The sequence below is a fragment of the Brienomyrus brachyistius genome, chromosome 10, assembly GCF_023856365.1.
Source record: "Brienomyrus brachyistius isolate T26 chromosome 10, BBRACH_0.4, whole genome shotgun sequence".
Lineage (NCBI taxonomy): Eukaryota > Metazoa > Chordata > Actinopteri > Osteoglossiformes > Mormyridae > Brienomyrus > Brienomyrus brachyistius.
The window spans coordinates 25646682-25665355 of NC_064542.1; the positions used below are offsets into that span (position 1 = coordinate 25646682).

Consider the following 18674-nt stretch of genomic DNA (forward strand, 5'->3'; position numbering starts at 1 on the left):
TTTTGCCAAAATATTGCTCCCTTTCTTCGGTTAATTTTATTTGCTTTTCCCTGTTGCTCCCTTTTTTCAGGATCTCAAAACTACAATCATTATTTGACTAAGAGCCTTGTACCATGTACCACTGACAGCAGAGCTGTAGGAGAACGCTGCTCGTCTGCTCAGAAAGCAGTCTGCTCCTGTTCTGATTACAGCAAGGCGGAGATAGTCCGGAGAGTTCAGTGGGAGCCCGGCAGCGAGAGCGGGAATATGGAGAGGTACACGAAGCAAATGCGATATGAAACTAGACTCAACAGAAGTCTAGATTCCAAGGCCACCGAATGGTCATTACTTACTTACTAGTTGAATATACTACACTGTGGCCAGCTAGGAATGTTGTATTCTTTGGATCTCCAGCATGCTGCTGATAGGTTAAATGCTGAGTGACAGAGAAGTAACCCATCCATCCATTTTCCACATCCACTTTCTCACTATATAATCCACTACATGTTCAAGAAGTACTTCTGAACTTCCTGTGTTTAGATTCCAGGAGTAAAGCCACATGAACATGAGGGGGGGGGGAGAGATGTTGGACGCGGAGTTAGTGGCTGGGATCTAATCCTCGTTGAAGCTGGAGTGCATTTAGTGAGCCTCAGGGTAGGTGATATTAGTCAAATTTACTTATATTGGAGGGCTAGCTATGGTTTTGTTATTGTTAAGGCATTATGATTGAATACCTACAATAACTTGTGTTGTCTTGTTATTGTCACTCTTTCTTTGTTTTTTCATGCAGCTTGGACTAAGCTATAGCTTTCAGGCATAGTTCCTAGCTATGGTGAGTTGACTAATTCTTACTGACCAATTACTACACCTAAGTAATAAGTGAGTAACTGTGTGCCAGTGAGAATTCGGAGCTCACAAACTATAGTGGGTGCTGCTGAATGTCTTTAAACAGATGAGTGTTTGCATTGTATTCAGCAAAGGAATTTGGTCCCAAGAAGTTGTGTTTTATATGATTTCAATATGATGCATTACCACAGTAGAAGCCCCTTAATACCAGAGAAGTGAGAAGTATGATTTGCTTTTACAGTTTTTTTTGACCTACTCAAAGATGCTATGAATGTTGTGACTCTGATGGCTTGTATAAATCCATAAGTTGGGGTTAAGGGCTTTAATATTCCACCTTCTCTCCTTTGAAGCTGACATCTGTACAGCTGAGAGCAAAACTTGCTCAAGGGCCCAATAGGCATGTGACTACAAAGTAGCACATTTCCAGTCACAGGATTAATGCAGCAAGGTGCACATCATCCCCCGACATCTGCACACCGCTGCGAGCAGGGATCGAACCTGCGTGGGGAAACCCCCATTGGATTTCAAGTCCAACGCCTTAACCACTCGGCCATCGCAGCTACACACAATGCTAGCAGCCTACTCAAAAAACAGAGTAAAAGGCAAGGAAACGCCCCAAATAAGCTGAGTATATAAAATAAACTTAAATCTTATTTACACAAGGGGGAGAGAGAATGGTGCAAATTTCTAACAATAAATTAATATCAAGAACCTAATAAGCAGCTTTTATAATTGTTGGAATGCTGTTGCATAAGATCTAAACTGTAGGATATTAGCCCTTCTTCAACACAAAAAGCCTCCTGTACTTTCAGGGATGCAAAATGTGCAAATGTACTTCACATCCTGTGACTTACTTTTAGAGTTCATGAACCACTGCTGAATTTCTTTAGCAGTGTACATGGGGCCATTATCATCTTGAAATGTGGGAACATCATAAGAAGTCAGTGTTTAGCATCATAGGGTGCAACTGTTTCCATCAAATGCCCTCATATTGCTTGGTCATTATATGACCTGTCATCAGACCAAATGGCTCCCATGAAACAGTCTGCTCCCGTCCGCCCACACTGAAACACATCAAGGTTGAATGCATTCTTTGGCTTTTCTCCAAACCTAAACCCATCCTGATGTGTTTTTGCATTGAGATTTTGTGCTCCTTACCCCACGTTGTGGGCTTCATGCATTAGCCATGGATCCAAGCAGTTTCCGAATAGCAGTCCTGCCATAAGCACCAGTTTGAAGAAGTTCACACCATGCAAAGTCTTTTTGTGTCTGGGCCACAGAAGCACTGATTCAGTCTGATGTTTGAGATTGTACTTGCGATGTTTAGTAACTATCCCGTTAAGTGTCCATCTGTCTCCTTCACTGAGCTTTCGCTTGCGACTTGAGTGACCACTCATCCGAATTTCATCCAGATAGTCTGGTTTTCCAGCCCTCTGTCTGGTCTGCTGTCCTCTTTTTCGCCCCTTTGTCCACCTTATCTCTCCCACCCACGCACCTCCCCGCCAACAATTAGGGCCAGTCTCCCACCACCAGTCACACACAAAACGTGAAACACCCACACACACATACTACTGATACCGAGAACAGCCATGCTTGGAATGAAGTATTCGATGCCATTATTGACATAGAAAGACAATTCTTGGCTTCTCTAGTATGCAGCCCAACAACAACTCATGGGTCTCCTTCTTTTTGAGCCTTGGTCCTCCTTCTTGGACACGTCCTCCATTTCAGAGGCATGCCGGTGGTCACCCTACGAGCGACCCACGGTCCTCTTTGCTGATGTGGCACATCTATGTTTTACATATGCTCTCAAGATTTTTTAGATTTTTTTTTTATGTTAAATAATTTAGCAGTTTTTTAACAATGCACCTGTAATTCAGACACAGACACTTTGCCCCCATTGGAATTCTGTTAGCTGCCTCATATGGCTTTCAAAGCTCACATATCAAGCTCCCGGTTGTCAAGACCTCTTTTTATAGCTACCAAATACAGCTAATGGACATTCAAGCTCATATGAGTCACAGTTGTAGCTGTGTTTTTAAATTGTGATTCAGCTCAAATTTGAAGCCCTTTTTCATGTGGTGTTTCCGTGCTGTTGTCAACCCTTGTATTTATATCTTTAATTGTAAACATATTAATTAAAAGGCATAATAATTACATAATGTACTTCTGGCCTTTTAAGTAAAGTGTTACAGTGCATTCTACAAGTTGTCTGAGCAAGGTTTCCTGTGAAAAGACTAATATTTGGTGACCTAAAATCAAAGCTAGTTCAGTTGGTTGACACCACTTTTCTTAATATTTACCTGGCATATTTTATTATGTAAAAAAATGGTCATTTCTAAACAGTTTTAGATGTGTTCCTTATTTGATATTAATTCCGGAACTGGAATTACTTAACTTGCATTTTCATGTCTTTTTCAAGAGATGTTTAGTCCCTGGACAGATGCAAATTCTGCAATTTACAAGTGGCTATTTTTGCATGTATCTGAAGATGGATGAATGACGTACCCCAGAGTGCTCAAAGTGCAAGCAACAACACTGAAAAGGTAAAGCAGCCAAAATCTACATTATAAAGCCAATTTAATTCATAACTACAGTTTCATCATGAGATCTTGAAATGTTCATAATTGCCTAAAAGTGCAAATAGGACAGATGAAATCAACAGTTCCTTACCAAGTGTATCTTCTACACAGGTCGCATGACTAAGTGGACAGAATGAATTTAGTTTACAGACTTACAATTCCTTTGACTCATTTCTCAGAACACAGTTAGAAAGTGTAAAACTCGTAACACTGAGCCAAACTACTCCCACACTTTCAATGCTGTAACCAGTGCAGAAAGTCAGTCATGGGCTCCTCATCGTCGTGGACATTTGCTGCCATTTTGTCTGGTATAAAATCACAGTGCAAATGATTTCACTAAGGTGCATGACATGAAGGAAGTTTATGTTAAGGGGTGGGAATTTGCACATCTTTTTAACATTTTAAAAACTGAGTTAGTACTAAATATACGGTGATAAAATGCAGTATTTATTTACATAGTACAGTAAAACCTCGGATTGCGAATACATTGGTTTGCGAGTGTTTTGCAAGACAAGCAAATTTTGGTAAACGAGCGAGGTCTTGCAATACGAGCGTTATGCATACGCTTTGTCTGCCGAGCGTCACGTGATCACAACTGAGCCGATGGTTCTTCTCTGCAGGATTGTGGGTAATCGTCTCCCAGGCTCGGTCTCAGTCAGCGTGCCTCACTCGTATAGTCAAAGTTTAGTAGAAAAGCACCACCCGAATAAGGGCGTAGCAGTGCGAACGATGAATCTGTTTAACGACAAAGCAATGTCCACATTTCCGCGTAATCGAAAAGTAGGCAAAAGTGGCTGTTATTGGATAGGTTTATTCCACCTATCGCACCATCCATGATTCTTTTCAAAGGTAAAGTGCAGGTTAACTTGTTTTATGTATTTTTACTTTATATTTTATATTAATCATGTTGTATGAATATTTTTGGGTTGTGGCACGAATCATCTGAGTTTCCATTATTTCTAATGTGAAAAAGTGCTTTGGATTACGAGCACGTTTTCGGAACAAATTATGCTCGCAAACCAATTCATCAGCTTTTCACAAAACATACATAGCCCATTTTCACCCTGTGATAGACGGACATCCCATCCAGGGTGTTCCTCTGCCCTGTGATTCCTGGGATAAGCATGAGATAGCATGATCTTGTACTGAACAGTGGGATGGGTAGATGGACAAGAACACATTTTCTTTATATTTTTTGTGTCAGATTTCTGACATATTGATGGTTAGTCCCATTATGTTATATACTATTAAACTGCATCTACACTGCAGTAAAATATTAGTGCAAAATTCTCCCCCACACACGCAGTGTGCTGCTTAACATCACAAACTTCCCACGATGCCTTGGTGCCAAGTTTCAAGGGAGCTCACTGCTTCCCTGGGAGATCCCTTTGGGACAGGATTCTGGATGCAAGTAATGTTTCCATCTGTTGAGAGTTTGGGGTTGGTGGGTGTTCAAGTTGAGCTTTCTCACTTTGCAGATTTCAGTGATGTATTCTGGGGGAAATTTATTTTATTTTATCAGAAATGTGCATGATAACAGTGGATTTCTGGAACAGGTAGGCCTAGTGTTAACAATCCCACTTTCTAATGAGCCAAAGACAACCCTACTCTCTAATCCAGAGTTGGGCATCTATCCAATTGTTTACAAATTAATATAAGCTGAGTTCAGTCCCCAGTGATCTATATTTGTCTGCAATTTCAGATGGTTTAATTATTTGCTTTATCTCCAATTGTCTGGTTAGGGCCAATAGCAGCTGAGTGAGATGGGAAAGGTTTTATTGGCCATGTGATGACTGCATCACTGCCACATTATACCATCATAACTCACCTAAAGACAGGCAGAAATCCCGATATGCAAAGAGTCTAATCACATTAGTCAATATAAACTTTATCCCTATCAGCTCACACTAATAAGTGATGAGTGGTATTACTAACTTGCTACTGAATCAGGGTGAATACCTTCTCCCAAATATCACTCAAGAAATAACATCTTAAATGTCAGGTGTATTTTACATGTGACCGATTTCTAACTTTTTTTTTTTTGCTTAATGGCAGCAAGGCTACATGAAGAATTAATTCTTCAGTACTTGAAGCAGTAAATCCTCCCTTTAAAAAAGTCTGCGTGTTGTCTTTCCTGGGCTACATTGGCATATTGTCGTAAAGATTTTTTTGCACTGGTTTATATAATAAATATATAATAATAACTCTATAATAAATACATTCATGTAGTGTTTAGAAAGCATGGCACCCAGTTTTTACTAAAAATGTTCCTTTCCTTCTGCCCTCTCTGTTGGCGGGAACAATCTTTCAGCTCAGACCCTTCTCTTCACTACACCCACACGTCCATAGCAACAACGCTGCCGTATCTTAGTAACCATATTTACGCACGGAGGCAAAAGCAGGTGGGGAGAGATCTGCTTTTCAACTACAACAAGGAGGTAAGGCTATAGAATTAGCGACATTCATTTCATTAGAGACAGGGGGCTGGAAAAAAAAACTGTTACGAAACCTTTTTCTCTATGGGGAGGAGAGACAGGTAGCCAGAGTAGACGAATGCTAAAAATTCACCTTTGAAAGTAATGGCAGGTTTATTTAAATGCTGTTGCTAGGACACTGAAGCACAGTGAGAGTACTAACTTACCTCTAGCAATGTTATGTGTGAAATGAAGGAGAGTATTTACTGGAAATTTCTGTCTATATAACCATACTGCAGTATATTTTACTGGTGCACTATTTCTTTAATCAAATAACGATCAAAAAATAACCTCTTCAAATTTTGACATTGTTCTGGCAATTTTCTACCCAAAATTCTGTGTTGAGTGGTGAAAATGGTGTAAGGTAATTCAATCGCCTGTCATGCGACCATAAGGACCGGTACAGGGGATAGATTCTGTTTTCGATCGTGCGCTCATGCACATATATGGGTGGGAGCCAAGCCTCTGTTTGTCATGCATCATAGTAAAAGTGCAGCCTGAAGACCTGATGCAGTTAAACACGTCGACGTCACGTCGATGCATCTGCTAGACTCGACGTAACGAGAATGATAACTGCCCAGCATCATTGGTTTGCCCACTATGCCAGTAAATGGACTACAGGACCAAGATGAACTGGAGATCTGTGTATCCCAAAGAAAAGGTGATTTATTGCGTAATATCTGGTATTTCCTCTGACCACAGGCCTGAAGGTTTATATGAAGGGCTAGGATCGAAGAGAGTGGAGAGCAGTAAAAAAGGACGACAACCAGGTGGCAGTAGCAACTGATTAATAAGGTAGACGCCTACACATATACTCATATTTTATAAATATATCTAATCCAAAAATATAAAACATTTTGACATTTGCATTCCTTGGTGCATCTTTTATACTGAATTGTTCCTATTCAGCACGGCTTGCCAGTTTCCCGTCCCGATTATGGTTCATTAAATATGACTTTGGAGGAAATTAGTATTTATTCCTACAAGTTATATAGACTTTCGCAACAGATAAGTAATTCATCTTATATTTTCCTATATACGGTACCAGTCAAAAGTCCAGACACACCTACTGAAAATCATTTGTTTTTCAATAAGATAAGGACCCTAAGCCCACCTCGAAGGTTACAGATTACCTGTTCCCTGCAATCCCCTAACCTAAACCCATCGAGCTGCGTTGGGATGAGCTGCACTGAGGAGTAAGAGCAAGGTGGCCAACTCTGACTACCCAGAGTTTGTGGAAATTTCTTCAGGGCCGTTGGACAAGCAGGTGTTTACATCTGGACGCTGGTTGAAAGAATGACGAGTTTGCAATGTTGTCATCAAGGCAAAAACATGGATATTTGAAGAGTCAACACAGATAACCTAGAGACAAATGCATTAAAAGCAGGTGTGTCCAGACCTTTGATTGGTCTTGTGTACACGCACATACTCTTTGGGAAGGCCGTCCATTCATTTCTATTGGAAAAACTCTCACCCTACTATGACAACCTTAAACATAAGCAACCAAACAAAATACAAGACTTTTGGCATTTTTAGTTGTTTGATTGCAGTCCCACATTTTCATAAAATTGAGTTTCCTTTTGTTGGGACCAATAAAATGGTCCCCATTAGGTAAAAATAACAGGTTTTTATTTGTGTTTTTATTGGTTCATTGTGGGAACCCAACACACACACTATTGCTTCATACAATGTCTGATCATGTTATTTACACACATGTTGGAATGTACCTATCACTCTGAGTGCTCCATATAACACCGTATTATATCACATGCTCACCATGCCTGATAGGACACACAATGTTATTTCATTCATCAGTTCCATCGAACTTTTTATGAATGGTCTCATCCTGACAGCCAAAGGAGGGTGTGGAATGAAGCACCGCTTTACCTGAACCAGCGGATTCACATCCTCCCCTCCTCTCCCCCCCCCCCCCTCCAGGAAATACAAAAATACCCATGACTATTACAGTAAACACGGTGATGGTTTCGTAACAGGACATTGGGACATAGCTATGCAGCTAGACGTGAAGTGTAGCATTGTGCTGGAGAGCAGAGTCGGAATGGAATTAGCATCCTGCATGAGTAGGCTGCTATAAACCGTTTGTCAGGCTTTTCACACCTGGGGCCTCCTTCCCACACGAGGGCACATTTAATAAAATACATCACAGTGTGTATCTGGAGCAGTCTTAGGCCATAATGGGCAAACCCCTTGAGCCAAGCCCACCTGTTCCGCCATTCCAGGAGCACTTTCTCCTGAATAGTTACTGCTAGGAATTCTGGGTACCCTGGTAAAATGTCACTTTGGGTCTCCCACTGTAGGTTTTGTCGAGGTGGGGAGTGGGTTTGGGAGGCGTAGTTGAATTTAGACCCCTATGAAGTGCTGGGCACCCTGAATCTGCCAGGGTGGCTGTGCCCCTCCGACACCCCTGGTTAGGGGGGGTCTCATATATCACCTACTCTACAGCAGAAGTCTGACGTAAGGATTAAGCAGCACGTTTCTTAATCAGAGCTGTTCTGTTGTGTAAATGCTTGGGTTTTAACCTTGTAGCATCAGTAAAGACTTGGCTGTAGAACTGGCTGCTACAGTATTACTATAAAAGCCATCAGCTGCAAATATAGGCCTTTGTGCATGATGCTGTAAACTAGGGTTGCCATATCTCCAGGTTTCCCTGGTTGTGAATTTTGTTTTACAGGGAGGTTAGTGAACACTCATTAATATTCATGAAAAGCACTAATTGATTGGTCAATGAACATGGTTAATATTCAGATCCCCGGACATGTCCTCTTTTTCATCTCACCAAATATGGTAGCCCTACTGTAAGCAAACTATTGAAGATGTTTCATTATGTCATTTATGCATTAGTTAAGATAATTTTAGTGTTCGGATAGCTTTGCAAATGTGAGGTAAGCCTTACGGAAACTTGGAAGTGAATGGTGTAAGGTGGGGTGTAATGTGGGAGACTGGGATGTAAGTGTTAGGATGGCTGACGGTAGCTTGTTTAAAAAGTTCTAACAGATGAAGTCCTCTATGTTTAATCAATCATTTACGTCGCACCACCCAAGGAGACGAACCCTCAGTGCTGTGGATGGGGAAGCCGACTGATGGCACCGATGCAAACATAAGAACCGTTGCGATTCTTTGACGTACTCATTGAGTAATGTTGGGACCTCTGTTCTGTTGGCCCTTCCCGGAATGTTGCGCGAGACTCACCCGCTAATGAGGTCATACCTGGCCATCGTTCCCCGTTATACCCACACACTACAGACCGCTGTGCCCACAGGGTGGAGTACAGTCCTCCTAGCCACTTGTTTAGTCATCCCTTGCAGCCGGAAAACAGGAAAACCCCCCAGTTGGGACCCCGCGATGATCCAGCGACACCTACGCGTGATGCCCATCCTGCCCTCACAGCTTGAGGTGCCGCTCGCCCTTCCCTGTGTCCGGACCCCGCCAATGCGGCCGCGATGGAGTCGCGCACGCGGGGCAGTCTGTGGGCTCAACGTCAGGGACTGAGGTGACTCGTCTGCCTCTGTGTACGTGCAGGGTGACACCACGGCCATGTCGAAAGGCAGATCGCACGTCTGTCATAGAAACGGACAGCATCACACATATGACTTACTGTGTGCCACATCCCCTACTACAATTACATTAGTTGTCAACGGTGACACGTTACACAGCTCTCTTCACTACATTTGCATAAATATGTGCTATATATAGCTTTTATGCTATTTGTATCCATCTTCCAACCATTTGTCCTGGTCAGGGTTGCATGTGGGCCTGGAGCCCACCCCAGACGGCAGAGGGCAGTGTGTGACTCAGCAGGCTACGCCTCCGTACCTGTGATTAGAAGGTCGTTGGTTTGAGCCCAGCCTTGGCAGAATGGTCTTAGCTGTGGGCTCTTAACCCCCAACTCCATGGGTGCAGCTACAGGTGGCTACCCTTCACTTATCACTCACTTATATGTGCATCACGGAGAGCAAGATGGGGTAGGCCAGTTTCCCCTTCTGATCAATAAGGTGTCATCATTATTATGCCAGTCTTTTACAGAATCAAGCATGTATACACTCTATGGCTTATTTTTAGATACCAATTAACCTAACTGAGTGTCTTTGGCTTATGGAAGGAAATTAGCACAGCAGGGCTAGAACTCACAAACTACACAGACACAAAGAGCAGGCAGCAGACCCTCCAGGTCTGAAGCGAGTGTTACTCGCTGGTACTTAATTTCATCCCTGTTGTCCCAGAAAAAGTATGACACTTTAAGTACAGTCAAATAGAGAGAGAATTACTGGCCTCGGTGGTAAATTGGATTAGCAATAGTAGTTACGCTGGGTTGTAAGTATTTTTATCTGAATGTCCCTTCTGCTTTTGTATATGATACTGCCCTCGTGTGGACGTTTAGTGGTACTGCAGTCACTCTCACTTACATAAGGATGAGCGAGTGACTCATCAACCTTGAGTGAAGCCGGGCAGGATGAAAAAGACAATGATTTTTTTCCCTATTTTTTGGCGAGGGGGTTTGAAACCCCCTAAATTTTAGAACACACTTCACTGTACAACTGATAGTTCCTTTTCTTCTAATTCATTACTGGTACATTGTCAATCTCCTCATTCAAATCCCCCTTTCTTTCGCATGTCAAGGTTGGTTGCCAAGGTGAACATTGGCCACGTTAGCCAGCCGCTGCGCGCGCCTCTCTCTGCGCATGTCCTTATTCACTCTGCCGCTGTTCCTTTCGAGGAGCCGTCATCTTCAGCTGCAGAGGGGAACACGCTGTTTCAGGAACAAACTGGGGGTGGGGGGTGATGGAGAGGGGAAGGGGCTCTGGAGCTATTTTTAGAAGCAGAGAGAGCAAGCGAATGGGTTGGGGAGTGAGTGGGTGGAGGAATTAAGTGGGCACCTGAGCAGAGAAGAGAGAGGAAAGAACAGAGGGGGAAGAACAGAAATAAGAAAAGGATGGAAAAAGGAAAAAGACGACAAAAAATTGAACGTGAGAGACAAAATTGAAAGGAGAGACAGTAAAAGCAAAGGCATTATGCATGATTTTAACCTTATTTCCTTTTATTTACGTATTATTTTCTGAACAAAAAAAAAAGTACAATATTTTCCATAATACATCAAAACTAAAATGGTAAGGAAGGTTGGAAGGATAACTAAGGCATAAGGCAGGAACACGGGAGCGGGACAGGAAGTGGGGGTAGAGTGGGAGTGGTTATTAAATATGTAGATGAGAGTAAATATTACATGAGTTTGGGACTGGCTCAGCGAATGGGATAAAGAGCAGGGAGACGGGAATGTCGCTGCCGGTGGAGTAGGGATGGCGGCAGGACCGGAGCCTCGGCCTCATGAATGACGGGCCGGACTGAGAATGACACCCCCCCCTTATAACCCACTGATCCATAATCCTGTGCGGGAGGGTGGGGGTCTGCGGTGTCCAAACGAGCGGGAAGGGTGGTCAGCGACTGTGAGTGCTCGCAGTGAAAGGTGGATGGGTGCGACTGGACTGACTGGATGGTTGGAAGCTGTTCTGAGGGGGGGGGGATAACGGCAGAGCACCGGAGGGTCTTGCAGAGAGAGGCGAGACTATAAAGCATAGCCAGCCAGTCTGAAAGCATGGGGGGGGGAGTCTGATCGTACGAGACTGCATGGGAGCACGCAGCCATCGCCCAACCTCACTGTGATACTGAGACGATGCCGTAAAACTGCATCATTAAATGTCCTTTCCTAAACTGGGGCTGGTAATTAAGTGTCGAATCAGACTGGACTGGCTGGGATCGCATGAATATTATTAACTGTTATTAGTGTCTTTACATATTTTAAATATCTTCATCTTTATTCTCATCTCAATTTCCGCAGGCGCTGGTACAGGGTTAGTTTCACTTCTCTGAAGAAAAAAACAGGGTTTGGCCTTGGAAAGCCAGTCAGCCGCTCGTCCACAGGAGCCACACGCTCACAAATTTGTTGCCGCCAATCACTAAACCCATCGTTGTCTGCCGTGTGATGTAATGGTTGCATGGTTGGTCCCTACTGGAGATTTGCTTGACATTAGTTACTCTTTGAAATCATCACACTAGTTTTGACTAAATCCAGACAGGACCAGCTGACAAAGGCCTGAATGCGGGTGAATGTGGGTCTGAGATTCTCTCTCCTTCCATTCCTCTTTGGCCACCCCAACATTTCCCTGATCTCTATCCCTCTTATCCTTCCCTCCCTCTCACTATCTCTCCACTCTATCCTTCTGCCTCGGCCTCTCACTCCCTTATTCTCTGTTGGTTACTCCTTCCCTAGAAAGCGTACGGTCCCACGTAGATGGTCAGACGTAGGACGGAGCTGCTCTGGTAGCTCATGACGCGGTTGACGGACACCATCTCTAGGTCCAGAACGTACTCATTGGGTCCGGTCACAGCACGGGCCAAGACCAGCATGGCATTCATGTTGTTAATTTGCTGCAAGAAAGAAATTCATGGACAAAACAGAACCATTACAGGACAAGTGAAGGTACTGACAACTTACAAAGCCCTCACCTGATATCAAGCAAGAGTCTGGCAATGGCAGGCGGTGAGGGTTAGAGGATATGTTGGTTTAGGTTTAACCAAAGCCCTTAATGGGTGGCAAGCTTAAACAGACAATTCTGATGTGAATCTAACACAGAGAGTCTACTAGAGTCTAAGCCTACAGGACTGAGGCACGGAGATCAGCTAATGTCAGTGTCACTAATGTTAATGTGAAACAGCTGGAAGAGTCTCTCAATCAAGGGAACCAACTAATAAAAGTACAAGATGAACCAAACAATTTAGCTGAGCATGGGAGCCCTAAAGTTGTTTGTAAAACCTGAAGTAGCTCATGGCGTCCTGAGATGGATTCGGTGGTCACCCTAGACCAAGGGTGTACAGAAGCAGGCTAGCTACTCGACTCACCCTGATGTAAAAATCATCGTTGTCGTCCCCAGATCGGATACGAAAGGTATTGTAGGCCCTGGGGTGGATGCTGGTGGCTTGGATCTGGAAGACATCTGATGGGACGGCACGCTCAGACGTGATGCTCATGTAGCGATGCACGATGGAGAAAGGCACGTCCCGGCAAGCGAGTTTATTTACGGGGCAAACACAGCGGCTGGCCGGGGGCAGGGAACGGAGAGAGACATGTTAGAACCTTTACATGACGGTCCAGATGCACCAACTAAACGACCCTACGCAGTTCGGGATGTGTAGGATCGAAGTGTAAGAGCAAGGTAGCCAGCTTGTGCCCTGAACTTGTGGAATCTCGTTCAGGACTGTTGGAGAAGCATTCCAGGTGGCTACGTCTGGAAGCTGGTTTGGTCTGGAAAGCCAAGAGTCAGCAATGCCGTCATCGAAGCAAAAGGGGGGTTACTTTCAGAGGCTAAAATTTGAGAACCATGTTGAGCTCTTCTCTTGGTCATTGCAGTATTTGATATGTATTACTTCATTACATTGAGGCCTTTCACTATAACATACAAATGGATTAAAAACCAGTTGTGAGAATTTTAACTGATATTGAAGGCTTCAGTTAATTTAGAGTAGAGGAAAGTGAAACTCGAAGCCCCATAACAGGTGCAGTTTTAATCGACGTTTTGGACAAATCAAGCATGCCTGAGTCCTGAGCCTGACTGGTGAACGTGGTTGAGTCACGGTAACTTGATCAGCGCCTTGTTCACAGCCCCGCCCATTACGAGCTGCAGCACTTTGTCATGCGTCCCAGCAGGATTACACATGCTGGCACCGGCGGCCATTCGCAACGGACGGCTGGCCGAGGCTGGCAGGTGCCGGGGGTGGGCGGGCGGGCGGGCGGGGGGGTGGGCGGGGGTGAGGTTAGTGTCACACACACAGCACCCTTCGTCATTATGTTGAATAACCCACAAAAATACTGAACGGCTTCACGCCAAGCCTGACGTCTCCAGTCAATACAACAGGAAAAAAGCTAAACTGATAACACATTGTGGCTGAATTGTCAAAATATCTGACCCAAGGAGGCAAAGAAAATGTCATGACTGAAATGATCCTCACTCCCAGCAGCTGCTCCTAATTTAACACTCCAACCAACCCTGGATAGTCTTTGGAACACAGTCAGCTGAGGGAAGCATGTAATAGGGTGAAGGATTGGGAAACAGGAAACAATGCAATTTGATAATGACATTAGGAATGTGCTCACATGGTAAAGACTTTGACAATGTGCAGGTCAGAGTCAAATAACATCGACATCTGCATTCATTCCACTCCATGTAATTATGTTGCCTAAGTCTGTGCCTCGCTGACTGTGGTTTGTTAGGCCTAACGCTTCTCTGCAGGTTAGAGCATCACGCTTGGTATCAGTGCCGCGGTGTGTTTGCAAACATGACTCACTTGTCAGACACCTGCACATAAGGGTCCTGGCAGCGGTCGGTCTCCACACACTTAAATGAGCCGTGGATGTTCACGCACGTCTGTCCGTCAGTACACCGATGCGAGCCGAGCTCGCACTCGTTCACATCTTGCGGGGGGGGGGGGGGGGGGGGGTAAAATGAGGCATAAACAAGTGTGAGGGGAAGAATAAGTATCGCACCGAGATCCCAATCATTGCTAATAACCCGCAACACCTGAAAGAAATGCCCGCAGATCTCCAACTTCAGCGGTTTGTGTTTAAAAAAGAAAACGAATAAGCTGCAGGTGTCAGCAATCGTTTTAATTACAGTTAATAAATAAAGGTATGAAGAAGATGATGATTACCATGGCAGAGGCGTGTTCCGTGTAGTTGGTACCCTTCCGGACACACACACGAGAATTTTCCTGGCTGGTTCAAACACTGGTACTGGCATAGAAAACTGGAGTAACTACACTCATCGATATCTGCGGATCGAAGGGTTTAGAGTCACTGCCGGCGCAAGTTCTAATGCAGCTTCATGCAAAACGTTCTGTAGCAGGTTGTTAAACACGGCTCTGGAGTACCCTATAGACGGTGGCCACAAGAGGGCGCACATCATGCAATATGATTCAGAACAGTGCATTGCCAATGACAATCATAAAAATATGGGAAAATTCACTTTTAACAGGCACTTTGAAAACTATTCAGCCATTAAACTTTGCTTACAAATGGCAATACGCCTTATAACTAAATCGTTTATCATTTGCTTGCTTTATTCTCATGGCCTTGTATTATATAACATGTGCATTGACTTCTTGTTTTAATAATTTTCTCATAAAGTCCAATTCATTACATTTAATTTAGTTTTAATTCAAGGTCATGAACTCATATGTTGCAGCATAATACTGGGTTCTTCCAATCTGACCCTCGATTCCAAATCCAGGCTTTGTTTTCAGTTCTCCCAGGTAGTTAGTTTAATAATTACTGATTCTGATTGGCCACAGAGGCTTCACACCTGGTTCACAGGTAAAGGAAGGCTTTTGGTGGTCCCAATTAGCGGAGAGAGGTTCTTATTAGTGATCAGTTTTGGTGGTCCCTGTTAACCGAGAGAGGTTCTCATTAGTGATCAGGGTTTTGGTGATCCCTGTTAGTCAAGAAAGGTTCTCATTAGTGATCAGAGTTTTGGTGGTCCCTGTTAGGCAGAGAGGTTCTCATTAGTGATCAGGATTTTGGTGATTCCTGTTAGCCAAAAGAGGTTCTCATTAGTGATCAGGATTTTGGTGGTTCCTGTTAGCCAAAGAGGTTCTCATTAGTGATCAGGATTTTGGTGGTTCCTGTTAGCCAAAGGAGGTTCTCATTAGTGATCAGGATTTTGGTGGTTCCTGTTAGCCAAAGGAGGTTCTCATTAGTGATCAGGATTTTGATGGTCCCTGTTGGGAGTTTCTGGGAAATGATGGTATTATGAAGCAGCATCTGCCAGTTTAGAGTAGCCTGGTAATTTGTGGGTTAAATCCAAAAAAGGAAATGACAAGGTGAAAAGCACTGCAAGATTACACTGTAAGGGGTTGGTGGGGTATGCATGCCACATAATATATATTATATTATATTTTATATAAATATATCGCTATAATTAGCCTCTAATCTCATTTAACTCAATGAAAGATAAATAATTAATTTAGTTTTAATTTTTGTTATGGCAGCCCATAAACGTGAAGATGGCGATGGTGTTAATTACAATAATTACCATTATTACTGCTATTGACCTGTATTTCCATAAGACTGTAGCAATGGGAGGGTTCAGGTTGATAAGCTGAGTAATGGTGAAATAATTCTGAAGTTAAAAATGTTAATTTTTTTTACAGTTCAATGCCAGGCACCTCCCCCCCCCCTTTATGAACTGGAGGACTGGGGTCACGACTGCGCCTGGGCTTCCCCCGCCTGCCGCCAACCATGAGTCACACCGGCCCATAGCCGGACTTCCTCCCACGCAGAGAAACCCGACCCCGTCGGTATGCCTCAGCAGCCCTGCCGCTTCCAGGGAAGCCCTGTGGCGCGTCAGGGAGAATCACACCAGCGATCCGTCAGTGCAATGAGAAGCATTCACCCCCATCGTCGTGGTGAAACCCAAACGGCCTGCAAACGAACTACACAACCGCCAAGGTGTAAAGCTGACAGATTTGGGCTCTCATGATCATTTTTTTGCTTAAATCAGTGTTTTCCAATCCGGTCCTCCGGGACACGCAGATGGTCCACGTCTTCGCTCCCTCCCAGCTCCCAGTAAATGTGGACTGTCTGGCAGGGAGCTGGGAGAGAGCAAACACATGGACTGTCTGTGGGTGCCCGAGGACCGGGTTGGGAAACACTGGCTTGAATGCTTATCTAAGTAGGTCATATGTGGGAAAACTAGAGTTGCAGAAAGAGAGGAAGCAGCAGGGAAGGAGACAGGGATGCTGGTACAGGCTCACTCCTCTGCCTGGTCCCTGACTCTGACTGAACAGGCCGTCTGGGTACGGTGGGTCAAGAAGGCCCCATCTGCAGAAGGCCAGCTATTCGGCGCCACTTACCGTTACATGTGATGCCATCAGAGGCCAGTTCATAGCCCTGCTGACAGCGGCACAGGAAGGTGCCGTACGTGTTATAACATCTCTGTTGACAGGGGGCTCCCATTTCACACTCATTCACATCTGGGGGGGGGGGGGGGGGGGATAAAATAAACCATCACAAACTACAAACGAAATATTTGTGGTCTAATAAAACTATTTTGTTTACTGTGAATATATATATTTCACTGAAAAGCAGAAAAACTGAGAAATTTTTGCCACACATCAACACAATTGTTTATTGCTATTGTCGAAGTGAAATCAAGAACAATAAAATGTAATCGTCACATATCCTATCTTGCCTTCCTATGAGACACACATACATGTGCAGGTAAGAGTCAAGCTTAGGATCAGAATGCGAGATCCACCATTTCTCCAGCACGTTGCAGCAGTATTTTTTGGGGGTTAAGGACCTTCCTCAGTTAGATGACCACGGGCACAGAGTCTTAACCCAGAGAGGCCCACAGCGCCCCCTATATACAGGGATGCACATAAGTAGTATGCAAGTACACATTCACCTTTAAAAGCATTACGCGTGGCAATCGACTGTTATAACTGCGCAAATGAGTATGTATTTTATGTGCATTTGTCTTGCTATGACAAGAAATAACTATGCTTTTTAACCTTTATAGGAATTAGCATACAGTATGACGGTTAAAATGCGCAATAGTTTCTTGCCCTAGCAGCGCTAATGCACATAAATTAAGTATGCATTTGTGCTGTTACAGCAGTCGATTGCCGCATGTATCGCTTTTAAAGGTGAATGCGTACTTGCATTCTAGTTATGTACATCCCTGCCAATATTAATGTACTGGGTGTACAGATGCTGCAGGCTGGTTTCAAGCAGACCTCTCTCAGGGCCTCACCTACACAGGAGCGGTTGTTCCCGGCCACCTGGAACCCAGGCTCACACTGACAGGAGAAGGACCCAGGAACATTGACACAGCGATGCTGGCAGTACCTGTACCGGCACTCATCTATGTCTGGGGGCGAGAAGCAGGGAGCGGCACGTCAGACACAATGGTGCGGGATGGAAAGTCAGACAGTGTCACAGGAAGATGGAGGTGTGAGGGGCTTAAGGAGGAAGCCGGCGATGTGATCAGGTGAATCAATTACTTTGTGAAGAGCAATAGTAGGCAGTGGATTGACAGCAATGCAGTGCGAAGTTATGTTAAAGGGAATATGAGCAATAGTCGAAAAACCTCATAGTTAGCAGAAACAGGGGAAGTGGTAGAGGTGACAGCTGACAAGGCAGAGACAGTAGCAAAAACCCACAAGTGACTATGACTGGATGTTGTGAGGGAATCAGATACTGCAGCAGTGGAGAAGAAGGAGGTAGCATGGAGTCTATAGAAAGGTGCAAAGAGAGGTGGGCTAGGGACAGGAACAGTGGGGACAGAGAGGGGACACGGAGCAAAGGGAGGCGGGTTAGAGACAGGAGCAGTTTGGACAGAGGGGGGACACAGAGAAAAGGGAGGCGGGTTAGAGACAGGAGCAGTGGGGACAGAGAGGGGACACAGAGCAAAGGGAGGCGGGTTAGAGACAGGAGCAGTTTGGACAGAGGGGGGACAGAGAGGGGACACAGAGCAAAGGGAGGCGGGTTAGAGACAGGAGCAGTGTGGACAGAGAGGGGACACAGAGTAAAGGGAGGCGGGCTAGAGACAGGAGCAGTGTGGACAGAGAGGGGACACAGAGAAAAGGGAGGCGGGTTAGAGACAGGAGCAGTGCGGACAGAGAGGGGACACAGAGCAAAGGGAGACGGGTTAGAGACAGGAGCAGTGTGGACAGAGAGGGGACACAGAGCAAAGGGAGGCGGGTTAGAGACAGGAGCAGTGTGGAC

General features: G+C 44.6%; 1 protein-coding gene, 1 long non-coding RNA gene and 1 other non-coding gene across 4 annotated transcripts in view; 1 reads left to right on the top strand and 2 right to left on the bottom strand.

Annotated features, from left to right (window-relative positions):
- Positions 1-17125, top strand: LOC125751241 (uncharacterized). Of its 2 annotated transcripts, XR_007400561.1 has the most exons (7): positions 1-254; positions 520-633; positions 770-811; positions 3248-3371; positions 5719-5845; positions 6584-6676; positions 16097-17125. It is a non-coding gene; the product is annotated as an uncharacterized LOC125751241 (long non-coding RNA). The 2 variants fall into 2 exon arrangements; XR_007400562.1 differs by lacking the exon at positions 520-633.
- On the bottom strand, positions 1303-1385 carry trnas-uga (transfer RNA serine (anticodon UGA)). The gene has a single exon. It is a non-coding gene; the product is annotated as a tRNA-Ser (tRNA).
- The window catches only part of efemp2a (EGF containing fibulin extracellular matrix protein 2a), a 24388-nt gene continuing 16630 nt past the window's right edge, over positions 10917-18674 (bottom strand). Inside the window, exons 6-11 of the mRNA XM_049029916.1 lie at positions 17701-17817; positions 16799-16918; positions 14600-14719; positions 14237-14363; positions 12794-12989; positions 10917-12322 (exon numbers count right to left, since the gene is read on the bottom strand). Of these exons, the coding sequence (XP_048885873.1) occupies positions 12161-12322; positions 12794-12989; positions 14237-14363; positions 14600-14719; positions 16799-16918; positions 17701-17817 (842 nt within the window). The 3' untranslated portion in view covers positions 10917-12160. The remainder of the gene's footprint in view (positions 12323-12793; positions 12990-14236; positions 14364-14599; positions 14720-16798; positions 16919-17700; positions 17818-18674) is intronic.